Below are 27,500 nucleotides of genomic sequence, written 5' to 3'. Positions count from 1 at the left end.
GCCAGGATAACGGTGTGTCTGTGTGTCTGTGAAAGACCAGGATAACGGTGTGTCTGTGTGTCTGTGAAAGGCCAGCATAACTGTGTGTCTGTGTGTCTGTGAAAGGCAAGGATGACTGTGTGTCTGTGACAGGCCAGCATAACTGTGTGTCTGTGAAAGGCCAGGATAACTGTGTGTCTGTGAAAGGCCAGGATAACTGTGTGTCTGTGAAAGGCCAGGATAACTGTGTCTGTGAAAGGCCAGGATACCTGTGTGTCTGTGAAAGGCCAGGATACCTGTGTGTCTGTGAAAGGCCAGGATAACGGTGTGTCTGTGTGTCTGTGAAAGGCCAGGATAACTGTGTGTCTGTGTGTCTGTGAAAGGCCAGGAAAGTGCTGTGAAAGGCCAGGATAACTGTGTGTGTGACTGTGAAAGGCCAGGATAACTGTGTGTCTGTGAAAGGCCAGGTGTCTGTGTGTCTGAAAGGCCAGATAACTGTGGTGTGTCTGTGTGTCTGTGAAAGGCTGAAAGGCCAGGATAACGTGTCTGTGTCTGATTTAGTGAAAGGCAAGATAACTGTGTGTCTGTCTGTGATACTGTGTGTCTGTGAAAGGCCAGGATAACTGTGTATCTGAAAGGCAAGGATAACTGTGGGATACTGTGTGTCTGAAAGGCCAGGATAACTGTGTGTCTGTGTGTCTGTGAAAGGCTAGGATAACGGTGTGTCTGTGTGTCTGTGAAAGGCTAGGATAACGGTGTGTCTGATTTAGTGAAAGGCAAGATAACTGTGTGTCTGTGTGTAGGTGAAAGGCCAGGGATAACTGTGTATCTGAAAGGCCAGGATAACGGTATCTGTGAAAGGCCAGGATAACTGTGATAATCTGAAAGGCCAGGATAAACTGTGTCTGTGAAAGGCCAGGATAACGGTGTGTCTGTGAAAGGCCAGGATAACGGTGTGTCTGTGATAACTGTGTATCTGAAAGTGATAACTGTGAGTCTGTGAAAGGCCAGGATAATGGTGACTGTGAGTCAGGCCAGGATAACTAGTCTGTGAAAGGCCAGGAGTGCCTAAATGTGTGTCTGTGAAAGATCAGGATAAATGTGTGTCTGTGAAAGGCCAGGATAACTGTGTGTCTGTGAAAGGCCAGGATACTTGGTGACTGTGTGAGTCTGAAAGTCCAGGATAACTGTGTGTCTGTGAAAGATCAGGATAACTGTGTGTCTGTGAAAGGCCAGGATAACTGTGTGTCTGGTGCTGTGAAAGGCCAGGAAAGGCCAGGATAACTTGGTGACTGTGAAAGGCCAGGATAACTTTGTGACTGTGAAAGGCCAGGATAACTTTGTGACTGTGAAAGGCCAGGATAACTTGGTGACTGTGAAAGGCCAGGATAACTTGGTGACTGTGAAAGGCCAGGATAAATGTGTGTCTGTGAAAGGCCAGGATAACTGTGTGTCTGAAAGGCCAGGATAAATGTGTCTGTGAAAGGCCAGGATAACTGTGTGTCTGTGAAAGGCCAGGATAACTGTGTGTCTGAAAGACCAGGATAACTGTGTGTCTGTGAAAGGACCAGGCAAGGATAACTGTGTGTCTGTGTGTCTGTGAAAGGCAAGGCCAGCATAACTGTGTGTCTGTGTGTGAAAGGCCAGGATAACTGTGAGAAAGGCAAGGATAAGGCTGAAAGGGGATGACTGTGTGTCTGTGAAAGGCCAGGATAACTGTGTGTCTGTGAAAGGCCAGGATATAAGGTATCTGAAAGGCCAGGATGTGTGTCTGTGAAAGGCCAGGATAACGGTGTGTCTGTGAAAGGCCAGGATAACTGTGTCTGTGAAAGGCCAGGATAACTGTGTCTGTGAAAGGCCAGGATAACTGTGTATCTGAAAGTCCAGGATAACTGTGTGTCTGTGAAAGATCAGGATAAATGTGTGTCTGTGAAAGGCCAGGATAACTGTGTGTCTGTGAAAGGCCAGGATAAGGATAAGGCCAGGTGTGAGTCTGTGAAAGGCCTGTGTGTCTGAAAGGCCAGGATAAGCATAATGTGTCTGTGAAAGGCAAGGATGACTGTGTGTCTGTGAAAGGCCAGGATAACTGTGTGTCTGTGAAAGGCCAGGATAACTGTGTGTCTGTGAAAGGCCAGGATAAAGGTGTGTCTGTGAAAGGCCAGGATAACGGTGCGTCTGTGTGTCTGTGAAAGGCAAGGATGACTGTGTGTCTGTGAAAGGCCAGGATAACTGTGTGTCTGTGAAAGGCCAGGATAAAGGTGTGTCTGTGAAAGGCCAGGATAACGGTGTGTCTGTGAAAGGCCAGGATAACTGTGTCTGTGAAAGGCCAGGATAACTGTGTCTGTGAAAGGCCAGGATAACTGTGTCTGAAAGGCCAGATAACTGTGTATCTGAAAGGATAAGGTCTGTGAAAGGCCAGGAAAGATCAGGATAAATGTGTGTCTGTGAAAGGCCAGGATAACTGTGTGTCTGTGAAAGGCCAGGATAACTGGTGTCTGTGAAAGGCCAGGATAACGTCTGTGAAAGGCCAGGATAACTGTGAGTCTGTGAAAGGCCAGGATAATGGTGCGTCTGTGAAAGGCCAGGATAACTGTGAGTCTGTGAAAGGCCAGGATAACGGTGCGTCTGTGAAAGGCCAGGATAACTTGGTGTCTGTGAAAGGCCAGGATAACGGTGCGTCTGTGAAAGGCCAGGATAACGGTGCGTCTGTGAAAGGCCAGGATAACGGTGCGTCTGTGAAAGGCCAGGATAACGGTGCGACTGTGAAAGGCCAGGATAACTTGGTGACTGTGAAAGGCCAGGATAACTTTGTGACTGTGAAAGGCCAGGATAACTTTGTGACTGTGAAAGGCCAGGATAACTGTGTGTGAAATCTGTGAAAGGCCAGGTCTGTGAAAGGCCAGGATAACTTTGTGACTGTGAAAGGCCAGGATAACTTGGTGACTGTGAAAGGCCAGGATAACTGTGAGTCTGTGAAAGGCCAGGATAACGGTGCGTCTGTGAAAGGCCAGGATAACTTGGTGACTGTGAAAGGCCAGGATAACGGTGTGTCTGTGAAAGGCCAGGATAACGGTGCGTCTGTGAAAGGCCAGGATAACTTGGTGACTGTGAAAGGCCAGGATAACTTGGTGACTGTGAAAGGCCAGGATAACTGTGGTGATAACTGTGAAAGGCCAGGGCCTGTGAAAGGCCAGGATAACTTGGTGACTGTGAAAGGCCAGGATAACTTTGTGACTGTGAAAGGCCAGGATAACTTTGTGACTGTGAAAGGCCAGGATAACTTTGTGACTGTGAAAGGCCAGGATAACTTTGTGACTGTGAAAGGCCAGGATAACTTGGTGACTGTGAAAGGCCAGGATAACTTGGTGACTGTGAAAGGCCAGGATAACTTGGTGACTGTGAAAGGCCAGGATAAATGTGTGTCTGTGAAAGGCCAGGATAACTGTGTGTCTGATTTAGTGAAAGGCAAGATAACTGTGTGTCTGTGTGTAGGTGAAAGGCCAGGATAACTGTGTATCTGAAAGGCAAGGATAACGGTGTATCTGAAAGGCCAGGATAACGGTGTGTCTGAAAGGCCAGGATAACGGTGTGTCTGATTTAGTGAAAGGCAAGATAACTGTGTGTCTGTGTGTAGGTGAAAGGCCAGGATAACTGTGTATCTGAAAGGCAAGGATAACGGTGTATCTGAAAGGCCAGGATAACGTCTGTGTGTCTGTGAAAGGCTAGGATAACGGTGTGTCTGATTTAGTGAAAGGCAAGATAACTGTGTGTCTGTGTGTAGGTGAAAGGCCAGGATAACTGTGTATCTGAAAGGCAAGGATAACGGTGTATCTGAAAGGCCAGGATAACTGTGTATCTGAAAGGCCAGGATAACGGTGCGTCTGAAAGGCCAGGATAACGGTGCGTCTGTGAAAGGCCAGGATAACTTGGTGACTGTGACAGGCCAGGATAACTGTGTATCTGAAAGGCCAGGATAACGGTGCGTCTGTGAAAGGCCAGGATAACGGTGTGTCTGTGAAAGGCCAGGATAACGGTGTGTCTGTGAAAGGCCAGGATAACTTGGTGACTGTGACAGGCCAGGATAACTGTGAGTCTGTGAAAGGCCAGGATAAATGTGTGTCTGTGAAAGATCAGGATAAATGTGTGTCTGTGAAAGGCCAGGATAACTGTGTGTCTGTGAAAGGCCAGGATAACTGTGTATCTGAAAGTCCAGGATAACGGTGTGTCTGTGAAAGATCAGGATAACTGTGTGTCTGTGAAAGGCCAGGATAACTGTGTGTCTGTGAAAGGCCAGGATAACTTGGTGACTGTGAAAGGCCAGGATAACTTGGTGACTGTGAAAGGCCAGGATAACTTGGTGACTGTGAAAGGCCAGGATAACTGTGAGTCTGTGAAAGGCCAGGATAAATGTGTGTCTGAAAGGCCAGGATAAATGTGTCTGTGAAAGGCCAGGATAACTGTGTGTCTGTGAAAGGCCAGGATAACTGTGTGTCTGTGAAAGACCAGGATAACGGTGTGTCTGTGTGTCTGTGAAAGGCCAGCATAACTGTGTGTCTGTGTGTCTGTGAAAGGCAAGGATGACTGTGTGTCTGTGAAAGGCCAGGATAACTGTGTGTCTGTGAAAGGCCAGGATAAAGGTGTGTCTGTGAAAGGCCAGGATAACTGTGTCTGTGAAAGGCCAGGATAACTGTGTATCTGAAAGTCCAGGATAACGGTGTGTCTGTGAAAGATCAGGATAAATGTGTGTCTGTGAAAGGCCAGGATAACTTGGTGACTGTGACAGGCCAGGATAACTTGGTGACTGTGAAAGGCCAGGATACTTTGTGTCTGTGAAAGGCCAGGATAACTTGACTGTGAAAGGCCAGGATAACTTGGTGACTGTGAAAGGCCAGGATAACTGTGAGTCTGTGAAAGGCCAGGATAAATGTGTGTCTGAAAGGCCAGGATAAATGTGTCTGTGAAAGGCCAGGATAACTGTGTGTCTGTGAAAGGCCAGGATAACTTGGTGACTGTGAAAGGCCAGGATAACTTGGTGACTGTGAAAGGCCAGGATAACTTGGTGACTGTGAAAGGCCAGGATAACTGTGAGTCTGTGAAAGGCCAGGATAAATGTGTGTCTGAAAGGCCAGGATAAATGTGTCTGTGAAAGGCCAGGATAACTGTGTGTCTGTGAAAGGCCAGGATAACTGTGTGTCTGTGAAAGACCAGGATAACGGTGTGTCTGTGTGTCTGTGAAAGGCCAGCATAACTGTGTGTCTGTGTGTCTGTGAAAGGCAAGGATGACTGTGTGTCTGTGAAAGGCCAGGATAAAGGTGTGTCTGTGAAAGGCCAGGATAACGGTGTGTCTGTGAAAGGCCAGGATAACTGTGTGTCTGTGAAAGGCCAGGATAACTGTGTGTCTGTGAAAGGCCAGGATAAAGGTGTGTCTGTGAAAGGCCAGGATAACGGTGTGTCTGTGAAAGGCCAGGATAACTGTGTCTGTGAAAGGCCAGGATAACTGTGTCTGTGAAAGGCCAGGATAACTGTGTGTCTGTGAAAGGCCAGGATAACTGTGTCTGTGAAAGGCCAGGATAACTGTGTATCTGAAAGTCCAGGATAACGGTGTGTCTGTGAAAGATCAGGATAAATGTGTGTCTGTGAAAGGCCAGGATAACTGTGTGTCTGTGAAAGGCCAGGATAACTTGGTGACTGTGAAAGGCCAGGATAACTTGGTGACTGTGAAAGGCCAGGATAACTTGGTGACTGTGAAAGGCCAGGATAACTGTGAGTCTGTGAAAGGCCAGGATAAATGTGTGTCTGAAAGGCCAGGATAAATGTGTCTGTGAAAGGCCAGGATAACTGTGTGTCTGTGAAAGGCCAGGATAACTGTGTGTCTGTGAAAGACCAGGATAACTGTGTCTGTGAAAGGCCAGGATAACTGTGTCTGTGAAAGGCCAGGATAACTGTGTGTCTGTGAAAGGCCAGGATAACTGTGTGTCTGTGAAAGGCCAGCATAACTGTGTGTCTGTGAAAGGCCAGCATAACTGTGTGTCTGTGTGTCTGTGAAAGGCAAGGATGACTGTGTGTCTGTGAAAGGCCAGGATAACTGTGTGTCTGTGAAAGGCCAGGATAACGGTGTGTCTGTGAAAGGCCAGGATAACTGTGTGTCTGTGTGAAAGGCCAGGATAACTGTGTGTCTGACAGGCCAGGATAAACTGTGAAAGGCCAGGATAACTGTGTGTCTGTGAAAGGCCAGGATAACGGTGTGTCTGTGAAAGGCCAGGATAACTGTGTCTGTGAAAGGCCAGGATAACTGTGTCTGTGAAAGGCCAGGATACCTGTGTCTGTGAAAGGCCAGGATAACTGTGTGTCTGTGAAAGGCCAGGATACCTGTGTGTCTGTGAAAGGCCAGGATAACTGTGTGTCTGTGTGTATAGAGTGTAAACAGTCAGCTGAGGCAGTGTGTGAAGATGGATGTGTAGGTGAAAGAGCAAGCTAGGCAAGGTGGTGTGATGTGTGTGTGTGTGTGTGTGTCTGTGTGTGTAGGGGGGAGGGCAGCGCAGCCATGTGGGTAAGGTGAGTTAGGTTCTCAGGGCCTGCTGGTGGATGGTCAAAAACAACATGGACAGCTCATCATGAAGGGGTCACTGTGTGAAGGGGTCACTGTGTGAAGGGGTCACTGTGTGAAGAGGTTACTGTGGAAGTGGGTGAAAGAGCGAGAACTAGGAGTTGGCTGGGACTCATCTCTCAATGCCAGGAATAACAGACCCGTGTGTAGATTCCTCAGAAGCGCAAGGGGAGGACCATCCTCCTCAGTGAATAATACAAATTTAAAAAATGTAATATTTAAAAAAGTTATCATTTTTAATAGAGGTCAAACAATTATGATTTTTCAAAGCCGATGCCGATTTTTGGAGGACCAAAAAAAGCAGACACCGATTAAATCGGGCGATTTATATATATATATATATATATATATATATATATATATTTATTTGTAATAATGACAATTACAACAATACTGAATGAACACTTATTTTAACTTAATATAATACATCAATAAAATCAATTTAGTCTCAAATAAATAATGAAACATGTTCAATTTGGTTTAAATAACACAAAAACACAGTGTTGGAGAAGAAAGTAAAAGTGCAATATGTGCCATGTAAAAAAGCTAACGTTTAAGTTCCTTGCTCAGAACATGAGAACATTTGAAAGTTGGTGGTTCTTTTAAACTTGAGTCTTCAATATTCTCATTGCCTAATCTCTGGAGTTGATGGGCTTGAAGTCATTGACAGCACTGTGCTTCAACCCTGCTTACGAGCCTGCTGCTGCCTACCACCGCTCAGTCAGATTGCTCTATCCAATATTAAATCATAGACTTAATTATAATATAATAAACAGACAGAAATACGAGCATTAGGTCATTTAATATGGTCAAAACCGGAAACTATCATTTTGAAACAAAACGTTTATTCTTTCAGTGAAATACAGAACCGTTCAGTATTTTATCGAACGGGTGGCAACCCCAAGTCTAAACATTGCTGTTACATTGCACAACCTTCAATGTTATGTCATAATTACGTACAATTCCGGCAAATGAATTACGGTCTTTGTTAGGAAGAAAATGGTCTTCACACAGTTCGCAACGAGCCAGACTGGTGCATATACAGTTGAAGTCTGTAGTTTACATACACCTTAATTAACCAAATACATTTCAAATCAGTTTTTCACCATTCCTGACATTTAATCCTAGTAAACATTCCCTGTTTTAGGTCAGTTAGGATCACCACTTTATTTTAAGAATGTGAAATGTCAGAATAATAGTAGAGAGAATGCTTTATTTGAGCTTTTATTTATTTCATCACATTCCCAGTGGGTCAGAAGTTTACATACACTCAATTAGTATTTGGTAGCATTGCCTTTAAATTGTTTAACTTGGGTCAAACGTTTTCGGGTAGCTTCCCACAATAAGTTGGGTGAATTTTGGCCCATTCCTCCTGACAGAGCTGGTGTAACTGAGTCAGATTTGTAGGCCTCCTTGCTCACACACGCTTTATCAGTTCGGCCAACAAATTTTCTATGGAATTGAGGTCAGGGCTTTGTGATGGCCACTCCAATACCTTGACTTTGTTGTCCTTAAGCCATTTTGCCACAACTTTGGAAGTATGCTTGGGGTCATTGTCCATTTGGAAGACCCATTTGCGACCAAGCTTTAACTTCCTGACTGATGTCTTGAGATGTTGCTTCAATATATACACCTAATTTTCCCTTCTCATGATGCCATCTATTTTGTGAAGAGCACCAGTCCCTCCTACAGCAATGCACCCCCATAACATGATGCTGCCACCCCCGTGCTTCACGGTTGGGATGGTGTTCTTCGGCTTGCAAGCCTCCCCCTTTTCCCTCCTAACATAACGGATGGTCATTATGGCCAAACAATTATATTTTTGTTTCATCAGACCAGAAGACATTTCTCCAAAAAGTACGATCTTTGTCCCCATGTGCAGTTGTAAACTGTAGTCTGGCTTTTTCATGCCGGTTTTGGAGCAGTGGCTTCTTCCTTGCTGAGCGGCCTTTCAGGTTATGTCGATATAGGACTCGTTTTACTGTGGATATAGATACTTTTGTACCGGTTTCCTCCAGCATCTTCACAAGGTCCTTTGCTGTTGTTCTGAGATTGATTTGCACTTATCGCACCAAAGTACGTTCATCTCTAGGAGACAGAACGCGTCTTCTTCCTGAGCGGTATGATGGCAGCGTGGTCCCATGGAGTTTATACTTGCGTACTATTGTTCGTTCAGATGAACGTGGTACCTTCAGGCATTAAGAAATTGCTCCCAAGGATGAACCAGACATGTGGAGGTCTACAATTTATTTTTCTGAGGTCTTGGCTGATATCTTTTGATTTTCCCATGATGTCAAGCAAAGAGGCACTGAGTTTGAAGGTAGTCCTTGAAGTACATCCACAGGTACACCTCCAATTGACTCAAATTATGTCAATTAGCCTATCAGAAGCGTCTAAAGCCATGACATAATTTTCTGGAATTTTCCAAGCTGTTTAAAGGCACAGTCAACTTAGTGTGTGTAAACTTCTGACACACTGGCATTGTGACACAGTGAATTATAAGTGAAATAATCTGTAAACAATTATTGGAAAAATTACTTGTGTCATGCACAAAGTAGATGTCCTAACCAACTTGCCAAAACTATAGTTTGTTAACAAGAAATTTGTGGAGTGGTTGAAAAACGAGTTTTAATGACTCCAACCTAAGTGTATGTAAACTTCCAACTTCAACTGTACCCTGACTCTGCTTACACTGGACGCAAGAGAAGTGACAATTTCAGGCACCGCATTAATTATATGCAATGCAGGACAAGCTAGTTAAACAAGTAATATCATCAACCATGTGTAGTTAGTGATTATGTTAAGATTGATAGTTTTTTTTATAAGTTTAATGCTAGCTATCAACTTACCATGGCTCCTTGCTGCCTGCACTCGCGTAAACAGGTGGTCAGCCTGCACCGCGTAAACAGGTGGTCAGCCTGCACGCGTAAACAGGTGGTCAGCCTGCACCGCGTAAACAGGTGGTCAGCCTGCACCGCGTAAACAGGTGGTCAGCCTGCACCGCGTAAACAGGTGGTCAGCCTGCCACGCGTAAACAGGTGGTCAGCCTGCACCGCGTAAACAGGTGGTCAGCCTGCCACGCGTAAACAGGTGGTCAGCCTGCACCGCGTAAACAGGTGGTCAGCCTGCACCGCGTAAACAGGTGGTCAGCCTGCACCGCGTAAACAGGTGGTCAGCCTGCCACACAGTCTCCTCGTGGATTGCAATATAAATTGGCAAAAATGCTGATTAAAGACTTATGAAAACTTGAAATGGGCCCTAATTAATCAGCCATTCCGATTAATCGGTCAACCTCTAATTTTTAGATAGACAATTACTATTATTTAGACAATACTAAATATAATTTATTATTATTATATATAATTTTTAGATAACAATACTAAATATATTCACGTCACCAAATAATGTATTAAAACACAGCGTTTTTGCAATGAAGGTCTGCAGTAGCCTCAACAGCACTCTGTAGGGAAGCAACATGGTGTAGCTGGAGGACAGCTAGCTTCCATCCTCCTCTGGCTACATTGACTTCAATACAAAACCTAGGAGGCTCATGGTTCTCGTCCCCTTCCACCTACAGACCCCTTCCTTTTCCCACATTGCCTCATTCTAAAATGGATTCTATAAATAAAAATCCTCAATCTGCACACAATACACCCCATAATGACAAAGCGAAAATATTATGGCAAATGTATTACAAATGTAAAAAAACACAACTTATTTGCATTAGTATTCAGACCCTTTGCTGTGAGACTCGAAATTGAGCTTCTGTTTCTATTGATCATCCTTGCGATATTTCTACAACTTGATTGGAGTCCACCTGTGGTAAATTCAATTGATTAGACATGATTTGGAAAGGCACACACCTGTCTATTAAAGGTTCCACAGTTGACAGTGCACGTCAGAGCAAAAACCAAACCATGAGATCGAAGGAATTGTCCGTAGAGCTCAGAGACAAGATTGTGTCGAGGCACAAATCTGGGGAAGGGAACCAAAACACTTCTGCAGCATTGAAGGACTCCAAGAACACAGTGGCCTCATTCATTCTTAAATGGAAGAAGTTTGGAACAACCGAGACTTTGTCCGCCCAGCCAAACTGAGCAATTGGGAGAGAAGGGCTTTGGTCAGGGAGGTTACCAAGAACCCGATGGTCACTCTGACAGAGCACTAGAGTTCCTCTGTGGAGATGGGAGAACCTTCCAGAAGGACAATCATCTCTGCAGCACTTCACCATCAGGCCTTTATGGTAGAATGTCCAGATGGAAGCCGTTTTTCAGTAAAAGGCACATGACAGCCAGCGTGGAGTTTGCTTGGAGTTTGCTAAAAGGCACCTAAAGACTCAAGACCATGAGAAACAAGATTCTCTGGTCTGATGAAACCAAGATTGAACTCTTTGGCCTGAAAGCCAAGCGTCACGTCTGGAGGAAACCTGGCACCATCCCTACAGTTATAAAACCCTCACTCCCCCCTATCTGAGATATCTACTGCAGCCCTCATATCTCACACACACACAACCACCCGTTCTGCCAGTCACATTCTGTTAAAGGTCCCCTAAGTACACACATCCCTGGGTCGCACCTCTTTTCAGTTCGCTGCAGCTAGCGACTGGAACGAGCTGCAACAAAACACTCAAACTGGACAGTTTTATCTCAATCTCTTAATTCAAAGACTCAATCATGGACAATCTTACTGACAGTTGTGGCTGCTTTGTGTGATGTATTGTTGTCTCTACCTTCTTGCCCTTGGTGCTGTTGTCTGTGTCCAATAATGTTTGTACCATGTTTTGTGCTGCTACCTTGCTGTGTTGTTGTATTAGGTCTCTCTTTGCGTAGTGTTGTCTCTCTTTGCGTAGTGTTGTCTCTCTTTGCGTAGTGTTGTGTTAGGTCTCTCTTTGCGTAGTGTTGTATTAGGTCTCTCTTTGCGTAGTGTTGTGTTAGGTCTCTCTTGTTGTGATGTGTGTTTTGTCCTATATTTATATTGTATTTATTTATTCATTTTTAATCCCAGGCCCCCATCCCCACAGGAGGCCTTTTGCCTTTTGGTACATGGTGAAGGCCATCATTGTAAATAAGAATTTGTTCTTAACTGACTCGCCTAGTTAAATAAAAAGGTTAAATACGGTTAAGCATGGTGGTGGCTGCATCATGCTGTGGGGATGTTCTTCAGCGCCAGGGACTGGGAGAATAGTCAGCATCGAGGCAAAGCTGAATTGAGCAAAGTACAGAGAGATCCTTGATGAAAACTTTCTCTAGAGCGCTCAGGAGTGAAGGTTCATCTTCCAAAAGGACAACGCAGGAGTGGCTTCAGGACAAGTCTCTGAATGTTCTTGAGTGGCCCAGCCAGAGCCCGGACTTGAACCTGATCGAACATCTCTGGAGAGACCTGAAAATAGCTGTGCAGTGACGCTCCCCATCCAACGGGACAGAGTTTGAGAAGATCTGCAGACAAGAATGGGAGAAACCCCGCAAATACAGGTGTGCCAAGATTGTATCGTCATACACAAGAAGACTCAAGGCTGTAATCGCTGCCAAAGGTGCTTCAACAAAGTACTGAGTAAAGGGTCTGAATACTTATGTAAATGTGATATCAGTTTTTTTTTTTTTTTAATACATTTGCTAAACATTTCTAAAAACCTTTTTTTGCTTTGTCATTATGGGGTATTGTGTGTAGATTGATGAGGGTTAAAAATAAAAAAAATTTTAGAATAAGGATGTAACGTAACAAAATCGAAAAAGTCAAGGGGTCTGAATACTTTCCGAATGCACTGTATATCGTAGGTCTCGCACCCTCCTAAACCAAATGACACCAGCCTCCACTGGTGTGTGTGTGTCGAGCAAGCTACCAAAGTAATATTGGTAATTCACTGGTTTTCTATGTTAACTTTGGTCATTTACACTTGAATAAAGTATAAAAAAATAAAAAACATGTATTCATATATAGTATTAATTATTATTATTTTTGTCTCCCTATTGTCCATGAGATTCTAGTAAATAGACCGTATGATTCAGTAGAAAATAGACTAATTAATGAAAAAAGCATCTAAAATCAACAATGCCATTATTTTCAATTAACTCTGCAACTCTTACAACTATTGACTTTTTTTCACAACTGCCCACAGAGACATAGTAAAATAAAGACAAGTGTGAGGAAAAATAAAGTTAATTTAATGCTGAAACCCTCATATTAAACACAACGAATGGTATTCACAAAGGTTTATATTTAGGATAATATTTTACTGCTTTGTCATTCAATGTTTTACTTTTTAAAACATCTTATTTAAATATTGTATATACAGTATTTTAGATGAGGCGACACAGAGGGCCAGTGATAATCTGAAATACCCCAAAAAATTCCACTTGATGTCGTGTCGTCTTATAAAATTTCCCCCAAAAACCTGAAAGCAAAAACAATGTCTAAACTTAGGTTTCCAGTAATATACCCTCCCTTTGCAACCCAAGTCAGGTGTGTGAGGACAGATGAGTAGGTGAAAGGGCTAGATAACGTAGGCAAGCAGGCGTGAGGTGTGTGTGTGTGTAAGGGGGGAGGTTGGGGTCAGCGCAGCCATGTGGGTAAGGTGAGTTAGGTTCTCAGGGCCTGCTGGTGGCTGGTCAGAAACAACATGGACAGCTCATCATGACGGGGTCACTGTGTGATGGGGTCACTGTGTGATGGGGTCACTGTGTGAAGGGGTCACTGTGTGAAGGGGACACTGTGTGAAGGGGACACTGTGTGAAGGGGACACTGTGTGAAGGGGACACTGTGTGAAGGGGTCACTGTGTGAAGGGGTTACTGTGTGAAGGGGTCATTGTGTGAAGGGGACACTGTGTGAAGGGGTCACTGTGTGATGAAGGGGACACTGTGTGAAGGGGACACTGTGTGAAGGGGACACTGTGTGAAGGGGACACTGTGTGAAGGGGACACTGTGTGAAGGGGACACTGTGTGAAGGGGTCACTGTGTGAAGGGGACACTGTGTGAAGGGGTCACTGTGTGAAGGGGTCACTGTGTGAAGGGGACACTGTGTGAAGGGGTCACTGTGTGAAGGGGTCACTGTGTGAAGGGGTCACTGTGTGAAGGGGTCACTGTGTGAAGGGGACACTGTGTGAAGGGGTCACTGTGTGAAGGGGTCACTGTGTGAAGGGGACACTGATGGGGACACTGTGTGAAGGGGACACTGTGTGAAGGGGTCACTGTGTGAAGGGGACACTGATGGGGACACTGTGTGAAGGGGTCACTGTGTGAAGGGGACACTGTGTGAAGGGGTCACTGTGTGAAGGGGACACTGATGGGGACACTGTGTGAAGGGGTCACTGTGTGAAGGGTTCACTGTGTGAAGGGGACACTGTGTGAAGGGGTCACTGTGTGAAGGGGTCACTGTGTGAAGGGGGTGAAAGAGGATCACCGTAGTCAAACATGTGTGTGCGTGCGTGTGTGTGTGTGTGTATGCGTTTGTATATGTGTATGAGTGTGTGTGTGTGTATGAGCATGTGTGTGTCAAATCAAATCAAATTTATTTGTCACATACACATGGTTAGCAGATGTTAATGCGAGTGTAGCGAAATGCTTGTGCTTCTAGTTCCGACAATGCAGTAATACCCAACAAGTAATCTAATCTAGCTAACAATTCCAAAACTACTACCTTATAGACACAAGTGTAAGTGGATAAAGAATATGTACATAAAGATATATGAATGAGTGATGGTACAGAGCGGCATAGGCAAGATACAGTAGATGGTATTGAGTGCAGTATATATATATGAGATGAGTATGTAAACAAAGTGGCATAGTTAAAATGGCTAGTGATACATGTATTACATAAAGATGCAGTAGATGATATAGAGTACAGTATATACGTATACATATGAGATGAATAGTGTAGGGTATGTAAACATTATATTAGGTAGCATTGTTTAAAGTGGCTAGTGATATATTTTACATCATTTCCCATCAATTCCCATTATTAAAGTGGCTGGAGTTGAGTCAGTATGTAGGCAGCAGCCACTCAATGTTAGTGGTGGCTGTTTAACAGTGTGATGGCCTTGAGATAGAAGCTGTTTTTCAGTCTCTCGGTCCCAGCTTTGATGCACCTGTACTGACCTTGCCTTCTGGATGATAGCGGGGTGAACAGGCAGTGGCTCGGGTGGTTGTTGTCCTTGATTGTCTTTATGGCCTTCCTGTGACATCGGGTGGTGTAGGTGATGCGTTGTGCAGACCTCACTACCCTCTGGAGAGCCTTACGGTTGTGGGCGGAGCAGTTGCCGTACCAGGCGGTGATACAGCCCGACAGGATGCTCTCGATTGTGCATCTGTAGAAGTTTGTGAGTGCTTTTGGTGACAAGCCGAATTTCTTCAGCCTCCTGAGGTTGAAGAGGCGCTGCTGCGCCTTCTTCACGATGCTGTCTGTGTGGGTGGACCAATTCAGTTTGTCTGTGATGTGTATGCCGAGGAACTTAAAACTTACTACCCTCTCCACTACTGTTCCATCGATGTGGATAGGGGGGTGTTCCCTCTGCTGTTTCCTGAAGTCCACAATCATCTCCTTAGTTTTGTTGACGTTGAGTGTGAGGTTATTTTCCTGACACCACACTCCGAGAGCCCTCACCTCCTCCCTGTAGGCCGTCTCGTCGTTGTTGGTAACCAAGCCTACCACTGTTGTGTCGTCCGCAAACTTGATGATTGAGTTGGAGGCGTGCGTGGCCACGCAGTCGTGGGTGAACAGGGAGTACAGGAGAGGGCTCAGAACGCACCCTTGTGGGGCCCGTGTTGAGGATCAGCAGGGTGGAGATGTTGTTGCCTACCCTCACCACCTGGGGGCGGCCCGTCAGGAAGTCCAGTACCCAGTTGCACAGGGCGGGGTCGAGACCCAGGGTCTCGAGCTTGATGACGAGCTTGGAGGGCACTATGGTGTTAAATGCCGAGCTGTAGTCGATGAACAGCATTCTCACATAGGTATTCCTCTTGTCCAGATGGGTTAGGGCAGTGTGGTTGAGATTGCATCGTCTGTGGACCTATTTGGGCGGTAAGCAAATTGGAGTGGGTCTAGGGTGTCAGGTAGGGTGGAGGTGATATGGTCCTTGACTAGTCTCTCAAAGCACTTCATGATGACGGAAGTGAGTGCTACGGGGCGGTAGTCGTTTAGCTCAGTTACCTTAGCTTTCTTGGGAACAGGAACAATGGTGGCCCTCTTGAAGCATGTGGGAACAACAGACTGGGATAGGGATTGATTGAATCTGTCCGTAAACACACCAGCCAGCTGGTCTGCGCATGCTCTGAGGGCGCGGCTGGGGATGCCGTCTGGGCCTGCAGCCTTGCGAGGGTTAACACGTTTAAATGTTTTCCTCACGTCGGCTGCAGTGAAGGAGAGTCCGCATGTTTTAGTTGCGGGCCGTGTCAGTGGCACTCTATTGTCCTCAAAGCGGGCAAAAAAGTTATTTAGTCTGCCTGGGAGCAAGACATCCTGTTCCGTGACTGGGCTGGTTTTCTTCTTGTAGTCCGTGATTGACTGTAGACCCTGCCACATACCTCGTGTCTGAGCCGTTGAATTGAGATTCTACTTTGTCTCTATACTGACGCTTAGCTTGTTTGATTGCCTTGCGGAGGGAATAGCTACACTGTTTGTATTCGGTCATGTTTCCAGTCACCTTGCCCTGATTAAAAGCTGTGGTTCGCGCTTTCAGTTCCACGCGAATGCTGCCATCATTCCACGGTTTCTGGTTTGGGAATGTTTTAATCGTTGCTATGGGAACGACATCTTCAACGCACGTTCTAATGAACTCGCACACAGAATCAGCGTATTCGTCAATGTTGTTGTTTGATGCAATACGAAACATATCCCAGTCCACGTGATGGAAGCAGTCTTGGAGTGTGGAATCACTGTGTGTGTGTATGAGCGTGTGTGTGTGAATGAGCGTGACTGCTACCGGCTCACAGTGACATTTGTTCAGTAAGGTGGCATGTACACATCTTTTTGTCATGTCATGTCAAACTGGTGTGTGAGTGTGAGTGTGTGTGTGTGTGTGTGTGTGCGTGCGTTTGTAAAAAAAAAAAGTGTTTTTTTCTCCCCTTATTTCGTGACATCCAAAATGGTTGTTCCGATCTGGTGTCATCATGGCAACTCCCCAACGGGGTCGGTAGAGGCACGTTTCCTGCATCACATGACCCGCCAAGCTACTTCTTAACACACTGCTCGCTTAACCCGGAAGCCAGGAAACACTGTTCAACTGACAACTAAAGTCCGCTTGCATGAGTCCTGGCTCGCCACAAGGAGTTGCTTAAAGCGTGGTGAACCCCGGCCAAACCCTCCCCGAACCCGGACGGCGCTGGGCTGATTCCCGGACTCCCGTCATAGTCGGCTGTAGTGGCGCCTTAGACCAGGGCACCTTTCGGGAGGCCACTTGTGTGTGTGTGTGTGTCTGTCTGTGTATGCGTGCATGCGGTGTGTGCATGGTAAGTGTTACGGTGTGTGTGTGTGTGTGTGTGTGTATGCGGTGTGTGCATGGTAAGTGTTACGGTGTGCAGCTGTTTGTCTCCGTCTCTGTATGGTGTTACCTTGTGCGGGCCCTGGTCCGGGCCGGGGGAACTGTGACAGTAGGGGCAGAGGGCCGAGGCCTGGACAGACACTGCTCACGCTGCCTGAGGGGGAGGGGGTAGGAGACTGGGTGGGGGAGGACAGAGGACTGCTCTGCATCTGTGTACTCGTCTGGAGGGGGGATGGGGGAGGGAGATAGAGGGGAGGACATGGATAGAGCAGAGGACATTACATTACATTTAAGTCATTTAGCAGACGCTCTTATCCAGAGCGACATACTGTAGTTCACAATACAGATAGTCAACAAATATCACAAATTAGTATTTTTTCATTTAAAATGTCATGTCAGCATAGGAGAATCCTACGCTGTCCTCCTGAATAGTCCACAGGATTCTGTAAGTGAGGGAGAGGTATAGAGTATACAGGAAGTACAGTAATTCTGTGTATATAACACCTGTTGGTGTACTGTATGGTAGTATTATAGTAGTGCTCTATATAGTACCTGTTGTAGTACTGTATGGTAGTATTATAGTAGTGCTGTATATAGTACCTGTTGTAGTACTGTATGGTAGTATTATAGTAGTGCTGTATATAGTACCTGTTGTAGTACTGTATGGTAGTATTATAGTAGTGCTGTATATAGTACCTGTTGTAGTACTGTATGGTAGTATTATAGTAGTGCTGTATATAGTACCTGTTGTAGTACTGTATGGTAGTATTATAGTAGTGCTGTATATAGTACCTGTTGTAGTACTGTATGGTAGTATTATAGTAGTGCTGTATATAGTTCCTGTTGTAGTACTGTATGGTAGTATTATAGTAGTGCTGTATATAGTACCTGTTGTAGTACTGTATGGTAGTATTATAGTAGTGCTGTATATAGTACCTGTTGTAGTACTGTATGGTAGTATTATAGTAGTGCTGTATATAGTACCTGTTGTAGTACTGTATGGTAGTATTATAGTAGTACTGTATATAGTACCTGTTGTAGCACTGTATATATGCTGTATATAGCACCTGTTGTAGTACTGTATGGTAGTATTATAGTAGTGCTGTATATAGTACATGTTGTAGTACTGTATGGTAGTATTATTGTAGTGCTGTATATAGTTCCTGTGGTAGTACTGTATGGTAGTATTATAGTAGTGCTGTATATAGTACCTGTTGTAGCACTGTATATATGCTGTATATAGCACCTGTTGTAGTACTGTATGGAAGTATTATAGTAGTGCTGTATATAGTACCTGTTGTAGTACTGTATGGTAGTATTATAGTAGTGCTGTATATAGTTCCTGTTGTAGTACTGTATGGTAGTATTATAGTAGTGCTGTATATAGTACCTGTTGTAGTACTGTATGGTAGTATTATAGTAGTGCTGTATATAGTACCTGTTGTAGTACTGTAGTGGTAGTATTATAGTAGTGCTGTATATAGTACATGTTGTAGTACTGTAGTGTAGCATTATAGTAATGCTGTATATAGTACCTGTTGTAGTACTGTAGTGTAGCATTATAGTAATGCTGTATACAGTACCTGTTGTAGTACTGTAGTGTAGCATTATAGTAATGCTGTATATAGTACCTGTTGTAGTACTATATGGTAGTATTATAGTAGTGCTGTATACAGTACCTGTTGTGTGTTGTCAGATTTGTAGAGTTCTCCAGGCTTACTGGGTCTCTGCTCGAGGCTGTAGTACTTGCAGGGGTTCCACTGGACCAGAGGAGGATTGTGGGTAGGCTGGGGTCCATTGGGGACACTAAGCTGCATGACCATCATCCCAGGCCCTGGGGGGGCCACCCCTGTAGCAACACACACAAAGTTAGAGCATTGTAGGGAAAAGGTTACACTTTTAAAGTGAACCCTTCGTCATAAGGGCTACGACACAGGGCCAACGTTGTTGACCAAACCTAATCGATAAAGTTAGAGCTCGGGAAAACGGATGAACTCTCACCTGAATATTGCTGCTGTATCTGTGGAGGGTTGCAGGGAGAAGTAGACGGGTTCATCTGGTACTGCTCTGAGCTGGGCTGCAGGTACCCTACTGATGGACTGGAGAGAGACGCACACAGAGAAACACACACACACACAGAGAAACACACACACGCACACACACACAGAGACGCGCACACACACACACACACACACAGAGAAACACACACACGCACACACACACACAGACGCGCACACACACACACACACAGAGAAACACGCACACACAGAGAAACACACACACAGAGACGCGCACACACACACAGAGACGCGCACACACACACAGAGACGCGCACACACACACACAGAGACGCGCACACAAACACACAGAGACGCGCGCACACACACACACACACACACACACACAGAGATAGAGACGCACACACAGAGACGCACACAGAGAAACACACACACACACACACACACACACACACAGAGAAACACACACACACACACACAGAAACACACAGAGACACGCACTGTAAACACTTGGCAGTCATCCACAGACGGTAGGCATATCACATCAATAAGCTGCTAGGCTTCAATCACAACGGTCATATATTGTTTAGCGAGAGTGTCAGATTCAAGTGTTTAAATGGGTTGTTTATTGATTCCAGTCATGTGACTTTCTATCCTAATTCAATCGTCTTTAATGACTTCACTTACAGCTCAAGTTTCCCCAGAGTGTCTTACAATTACTGCTTAGCCAGGCGGTCAGCAGGAGAGCTTGTTACTGATAAGAATTACATTCAACTTCATTCAGGAATGAACGGATTCAGTCTGCTTCTGGAGTATAGGCCATTTCCTCTGTAATGTGTTTATTTTGTTATTTTTTTAAAGTGTAGTTTATTATTGTAATTCCAGAAGTGAGATTATAAGTGACACTTATTTAGAACAAGTTATCTGGGTTGTAGCTCAACAGATCTGCTGGAGGCAATATGTTGGGAGTAGTTCTCCCCATACAATATATCCAGCACTTCAGTATCTGTTCAAAGCACGCTTTATAAAATCACTTACATTTTTTTTAAAGTACCTACCTTGTGCTGTTCTGTTGTGTGGGGGTGATGACGCTGTAGTATACAGGCATGGGCCCCTGGACAGTCTGCACAGACTGACTGACTGGCACCATGACCTGCTGCTGGTACTGCTGGATCACCTGTTGAGAGTCACTGGCCACAGGGACCTGCTAGGAGGCAGGACACATGAACATGTAGCCAAGGTGAGTTGACACCCTCTGCCCAATAGGGAATATCCTCTTGGTCTAATAGCTGGTTTCCCGAGCGAGAGACCCGGGTTCGGATTACAACAGTTACATCCCACTCGTTACTTTTACATAAAAATAGTTGTGGTCCGAGAACTGAGCCTTGAGGAACTCCTAAATGCATACAAGATGTAGCAATCTCACACACAAACACACACACACACACACAACCTTAAATGTACCTGATATGAGGACATCTGTGGGTACTGGACCATCATGGCTGTCACCTGTCCATGCATGCCCTGCCCCTGGGAGGTGAGGAGGGCCTGGTTCTGGGGCTGCTGGGATACTCCTATCATTCCCTGGTACTGGGGCTGCTGGCTGGGCATCATGGTCTGGAGAGCTGCTGGTTATGTAGGACATGGTCATGGTAACACAGGTGTGTGTGTGTGTGTGTGTGTGTGTGTGTGTGTGTGTGTGTGTGTGTGTGTGTGTGTGTGTGTGTGTGTGTGTGTGTATTTTGGAAATGCCACACACCTATCAACCCTGGTCCTACTGGTGACACGCAAGGCACATGGAAGAATCACATTTATACTCTAAATACATTTGAATATACAGGAATTTGACTCAGTGAAATGGAGCTGCCACTAAAACAGGATATACAGACAGGCAATAAACAGGATATACAGACAGGCGATAAACAGGATATACAGACAGGCGATAAACAGGATATACAGACAGGCAATAAACAGGATATACAGACAGATGATAAACAGGATATACAGACAGACGATAAACAGGATATACAGACAGGCAATAAACAGGATATACAGACAGGCGATAAACAGGATATACAGACAGGCGATAAACAGGATATACAGACAGGCGATAAACAGGATATACAGACAGGCGATAAACAGGATATACAGACATGCGATGAACAGGATATACAGACAGGCGATAAACAGGATATACAGACAGGCGATAAACAGGATATACAGACATGCGATGAACAGGATATACAGACAGGCGATAAACAGGATATACAGGCGATAAACAGGATATACAGACGATAAACAGGATATACAGACAGGCGATAAACAGGATATACAGACAGGCGATAAACAGGATATACAGACAGGCGATAAACAGGATATACAGACAGGTGATAAACAGGATATACAGACAGGCGATAAACAGGATATACAGACAGGCGATAAACAGGATATACAGACAGGCGATAAACAGGATATACAGACAGGCGATAAACAGGATATACAGACAGGCGATAAACAGGATATACAGACAGGCGATAAACAGGATATACAGACAGGCGATAAACAGGATATACAGACAGGTGATAAACAGGATATACAGACAGGTGATAAACAGGATATACAGACAGGCGATAAACAGGATATACAGACAGGCGATGAACAGGATATACAGACGCAGAATTTACACAAATCCACATAGAGTAAGCTAAAAACTACAGAATACACTATAAAACACGAAGAAACATTATTTAAATGATGCACGTAGGGACGTATCAATAAGATTGATTTCATGTTCATGTTAACACAGACTGTCTAGAAAGAAAGGAATGTACACAAAGTCATGGAAGACCATGGGCCTATATGGGGAAGCAGAACATGACTCTCCGGCAGAGGGTAGGCTTGTTGCTGCCTGAATGCTCAGGGTCATTCCGAGTGTAACCAAGGTAACTTTTCAGGACTCGTTGCATCAGTGCTTCTGTCCCCAACTACGCAATGTGGTGACTAAAATAGCCATTTATTCCTGGGAACCCGTATTTAGCTAACCTTGATCCTTGTGTTATTTTAGAGCTCTGTTGGCGTTGTTTCTGTTGACACGGCAAGGGTCTGATCATGTTGACTGGGTGAGTGAACGGCTACCGTACACAGTGTATTCTATGTTGCCAAATCAGGCGATCAGCACTTCGGTGCCTCTATGCTTTGAAAGTCTCTGTACTCAAAACACAACACACTGTTGATAAATGTTTATTCAGCAAATATACACAGTGAAATACAGTGTACAGTGGTCCTGGCTTTCACCGATCCTGCTTAGTCAGATTCTCAAACTGTGAGTGTAACCTCATTTTAATATGAAGTGTAGAAATTGAGTTGGCTTTGGTCAAAAGCATGTCCAATATTTATTTTTTATTTTTTAATGTTTAAAACCTGGTCAAAAAAAAGGTCTGAACAGACCGTTACGAGATGCAGGGAGTGTATCGTGTAGCCCCATCCAAGTAGAACGAATTGGTGTTGTATGAACAAGGATATGGTCAGATGTAATCACACCCAACCAAAATATAAACGCAACATGTAAAGTGTTAGTCCCACGCTTCATGAGCTGAAATAAAAGATTCCAGAAGTATTCCACATGCACAAAAAGCTTATTTCTCTCAAATGACGTGTTCAAATTGGTTTAAATCCCTGTTAGTGAGCATTTCTCAGATGGCCGGCTGGACGTAGTGACAAATTCAGCGGCTTATGGTAGAAAAGTGTACATAAAATATCTGGCAACAGCTCTGGTGGGCATTCTTGCAGTCAGCATACCAATTGCATGACCCCTCAAAACTTGAGACATCTGTGGCATTGTGTTGTGTGACAAAACTGCACATTTTAGAGTGGCCTTTCATTGTCCGCAGCACAAGGTGAACCTGTGTAATTTTTTAAATTTTATTTTACCTTTGTTTAACTAGGCAAGTCAGTTAACAAACAAATTCTTATTTTCAATGACGGCCTAGGAACAGTGGGTTAACTGCCTGTTCAGGGGCAGAACGACAGATTTGTACGTTGTCAGCTCGGGGATTTGAACTTGCAACCTTCCGGTTACTAGTCCAACGCCCTAACCACTAGGCTACCCTGCCGCCCTGTAATGATCATGCTGTTTAAACAGATTATTGATATGGATTATCTTGGCAAAGGGGAAATACTCACTAACAAGGAAGTAAACATATTTGTGCAAAATAGATCCGAAATTTTTGTTTTGTTTTTGTGTGTACAGGGGAAAAATATATAGTTTTGTTATTGGGTCACAAGAGCAATACAATCATAAAAATAAAATTACAATTCACCCCCCCATTTAATAATAAAAAAAGTACATCCCCTCCCACCCATTCCAAATATACATTCACACCCCCCACCCCACATTCCATGTTCGATGAGTGCTAGGACTCGTTTTATTCATACGGCAAGGGATAACTCCAACATAATTACGTCCTGAAAGTATGCAAGCCAGTTCCTTATATGAAGGTCAGTGTCATGACGTTGGCCTGGGGGTAGGTTTATGACAGTCATAAATACCTCTTCCCCCCCCTTTTCCTCTCTCTACCCTACTGATGTTACATTTGCAAACACCTTGGTTAACATAGAGTTTCTGGGAACATCAGAAGATGGGGGGGAAATGAACTATATTCTGGTAATCCGACCAATTGAACATATGCGGTGGTACTTAATGAATATGATGTCAGTTCGGTTGTCATCTGAGACATTCTCATCAATGATAAGATGACAAACTCTACAGTGGAAAGTCTACACATCAGAGTTATCGGATTCACATGGAATTGTTGTTCAATTTAAATGTTTGAATATGAAATTATTTGTGATGGGATGAAATGTGATTTTAGCTTCTAAAATGTGAGATTTGGTTTTTCATGAGTGAATTAGGCCCGACTCAGTGGCCCGCCCACGTGAAGAGACACAGGTTGTAAACTATGAAACACACCCTCCTCTCCCTTCCTATATAAAGCCTTGACGGCAATATAACCTCCTGTTCCGAGGATGTGAGGATGACGGTCCGATGTCAGAATGATTCAGATAATAACTACAGAACGAAGCCAACATCAGCGTGACCTTTGGTTGCGAATGGTATGAACTTTGAACTCTTATTCACTACAGAAGTGAAATCTCCTAGCCGTTGAGCAACAGCAGCTGCAAACGAAGGTTAGGAAGGAACAGACAGAGTATCCCGTCTATCACACAACGACGTTACTACAACGTTACTACAGAGTATCCAATTGACCACCAGAGACATTCTTCAAAGGACTCGGTTTGGCAACACGGCCTTCCATCTACCACCAACCTACTGAAGCGCAGCTCAGAGTAAATATTTAATGCATTTTCCTTTTCCAAATGGGCGGTAATTTAGAATGCATAAGATACTGTATTTACGATAGCACAGATTTCACAGCCCTTTTTTCCTCAGTCTTCCCGCTCTTTCACTCACACCCAGCCCCTTTTCTTTTGTGTAACAAGCTGTCATATCTGTTCCGCCCGCTAGGGACATTTTCCTTTATGACGTAATTTGTAATCAAGTTATGATTAATTATGTGTATGTGTAATTCTGTGTGATTAGTTAGGTATTTAGTAAATAAATCATTAAACCCAATTTTGTATTGCTGATTCAAATTGTTAGCCAGGGTTCGTGCAGATAACAAAGAATTTACAACTTTCAGATGAGACTGAATTAAGGTGACGATTAATATTGACTGCTATTGATGTAACATATTACCAGGTCTTTAAGAGTTTATTCGGAAGATAACAGCTCTATAAATATTATTTCATGGTGCCCCGACTCTCTAGTTAATTACATTTACATGATTAGCTCAATCAGGTAATATTAATTTATGGAGAAATCATTTTATAGAATAGCATGTCATATCACTTAATCCGGCATTGCCAAAGACACGACATCAGCGTATGGAACATTTCTGGAATCTTTAATTTCAGGAACCAACACTTTACATGTTTCGTTTACAGTGCCTTTGGATTGTATTCAGACATCTTGACTTTTTCCACATTTTGTTAGGTTACAGCCTTGTTCTAAAATTGTTTGATGTGTTTTTCCTCATCAACCTACACACAATACCCCATAATGACAAAGCAAAAAAAAAAGGTTTAGACATTTTTGCAAATTTATGAAAAAGAAAAAATGAAATATTACATTTACATAAGTATTCAGACCCTTTACTCAGTACTTTGTTGAAGCACCTTTGGCAGCGATTACAGCCTCAAGTCTTCTTGGGTATGACGCTACAAGCTTGGCACACCTGTATTTGGGGAGTTTCTCACATTCTTCTCTGCAGATCCTCTCAAGCTCTGTCAGGTTGGAATGAGAGCGTCACTGCACAGCTATTTTCAGGTCTCTCCAGAGATGTTCGATCTGGTTCAAGTCCGGGCTCTGGATGGGTCACTCAAGGACATTCAGAGACTTGTCCCAAAGCCACTCTTGCATTGTCTTGGCTGTGTGCTTAGGGTCCTTGTCCTGTTGGAAGGTAAACCTTCACCCCAGTCTGAGGTCCTAAGCACTCCGGAGCAGGTTTTCATCAAGGATCTCTCTGGTAATTTGCTCCATTAATCTTTGCCTCAATCCAGACTAGTCTCCCAGTCCCTGCTGCTGAAAATTATCCCCACAGCATGATGCTGCCACCAGTATGCCAGGTATCCTCCAGACATGATGCTTGGCATTCAGGACAAAGAGTTCAGTCTTGGTTTCATCAGACCAGAGAATCTTGTTTCTCATAGTCTGAGAGTCTTTAGGTGCCTTTTAGCAAACTCCAAGCAGGCTGTCATGTGCCTTTTACTGAGGAGTGGCTTCCGTCTGGCCACTCTACCATAAAGGCCTGATTGTGGAGTGCTACAGAGATGGTTGTCCTTCTGGAAGGTTCCATCTCCACAGAGGAACTCTAGTGCTCAGTCAGAGTGACCATCGGGTTCTTGGTCACCTCCCTAACCAAGGCCCTTCTCCCCCCTGATTGCTCAGTTTGGCTGGGAGGACAGCTCTAGGAAGAGTATTGGTGGTTACAAACTTCTTCCATTTAAGAATGATGGAGGCTACTGTGTTCTTGGGGACCTTCAATGCTGCAGAAGTGTTTTGGTACCCTTCCCCAGATCTGTGCCTCGACACAGTCCTGTATCGGATCTCTACGGACAATTCCTTCGACCTCATGGCTTGGTTTTTGCTCTGACATGCACTGTCAACTGTGGAACCTTAAATAGACAGGTGTGTGCCTTTCCTAATCATGTCTAATCAATTGAATTTACCACAGGTGGACTCCAATCAAGGATGATCAATGGAAACAGGATGCAGATACATTTCAAATCCCATAGCAAAGGGTCTGAATACTTATGTAAATAAGGTATTTCTGTTTTTTATTTGTCATTATGGGGTATTGTGTGTAGATTGCTGAGGAAAATGTTTAATTTAATTAATTTTAGAATAAGGCTGTAACGTAACAAAATGTGGAAAAATGTCAAAGGGTCTGAATACTGTATATTTTTGTTCAGTATAAAACTGTACAGCACTTTAAAAACACAGACAGACTAATCTTTAACTGAGAAAGATGGTACTGTAGTGGTACTGACCAGACTGCTGTGTGGGCTGAGCCATGGGCTGGGGCATGGGCTGAGCCATGGGCTGGGGCATGGGCTGAGCCATGGGCTGGGGCATGGGCTGAGCCATGGGCTGGGGCATGGGCTGAGCCATGGGCTGGGCAGGGTAGGACACCTGGTGAGACATGGGTCCAGGCCGGTACTGCTGCCCTGTGCTGGGGTACTGCTGCCCTGTGTTGGGGTATTGTTGCCCTGTGTTGGGGTACTGCTGCCCTGTGCTGGGGTACTGCTGCCCAGGGGTGTAATAAGATATCTGGAGGAGCAGAGGGAGGGAGAAATACAGTCAGTTCATAGGTAGTACAATAAGAAACCTTCCAACCAAATTATTAAAAGTGCGCAAACTAGAAATCAACTCTTAGCGGTTGATGGAAGTTCAAAGGTAGCATTTATATTTATTATGGATCCCCATTAGTTCCTGCACCAAGGCAGCAGCTACTCTTCCTGGGGTTTATTATGGATCCCCATTATTTCCTGCCAAGGCAGCAGCTACTCTTCCTGGGTGTTTATTATGGATCCCCATTAGTTCCTGCACCAAGGCAGCAGCTACTCTTCCTGGGGTTTATTACGGATCCCCATTAGTTCCTGCCAAGGCAGCAGCTACTCTTCCTGGGGTTTATTATGGATCCCCATTAGTTCCTGCCAAGGCAGCAGCTACTCTTCCTGGGGTTTATTATGGATCCCCATTAGTTCCTGCCAAGGCAGCAGCTACTCTTCCTGGGGTTTATTATGGATCCCCATTAGTTCCTGCCAAGGCAGCAGCTACTCTTCCTGGGGTTTATTTTCCATCT

General features: G+C 44.5%; 1 protein-coding gene across 3 annotated transcripts in view; it reads right to left on the bottom strand.

The window, feature by feature from the left end:
- The window catches only part of LOC115125536 (R3H domain-containing protein 2-like), a 125,565-nt gene that overhangs the window by 14,330 nt on the left and 83,735 nt on the right, over positions 1-27,500 (bottom strand). For 2 of the 3 annotated variants that reach the window (XM_065002034.1, XM_065002036.1), the window contains 6 exons: positions 26,686-26,965; positions 20,542-20,702; positions 20,136-20,284; positions 19,061-19,158; positions 18,739-18,908; positions 17,130-17,280 (listed from right to left, as the gene is read on the bottom strand). In XM_065002034.1, the coding sequence (XP_064858106.1) occupies positions 17,130-17,280; positions 18,739-18,908; positions 19,061-19,158; positions 20,136-20,284; positions 20,542-20,702; positions 26,686-26,965 (1,009 nt within the window). The remainder of the gene's footprint in view (positions 1-17,129; positions 17,281-18,738; positions 18,909-19,060; positions 19,159-20,135; positions 20,285-20,541; positions 20,703-26,685; positions 26,966-27,500) is intronic. The other variant, XM_065002035.1, reaches the window with a different exon arrangement.

This window comes from Oncorhynchus nerka, linkage group LG15, assembly GCF_034236695.1.
Source record: "Oncorhynchus nerka isolate Pitt River linkage group LG15, Oner_Uvic_2.0, whole genome shotgun sequence".
Lineage (NCBI taxonomy): Eukaryota > Metazoa > Chordata > Actinopteri > Salmoniformes > Salmonidae > Oncorhynchus > Oncorhynchus nerka.
The sequence above is the reverse complement of the archived record's forward strand: the minus strand, read 5'-3'. Positions and strand labels throughout refer to the sequence as shown.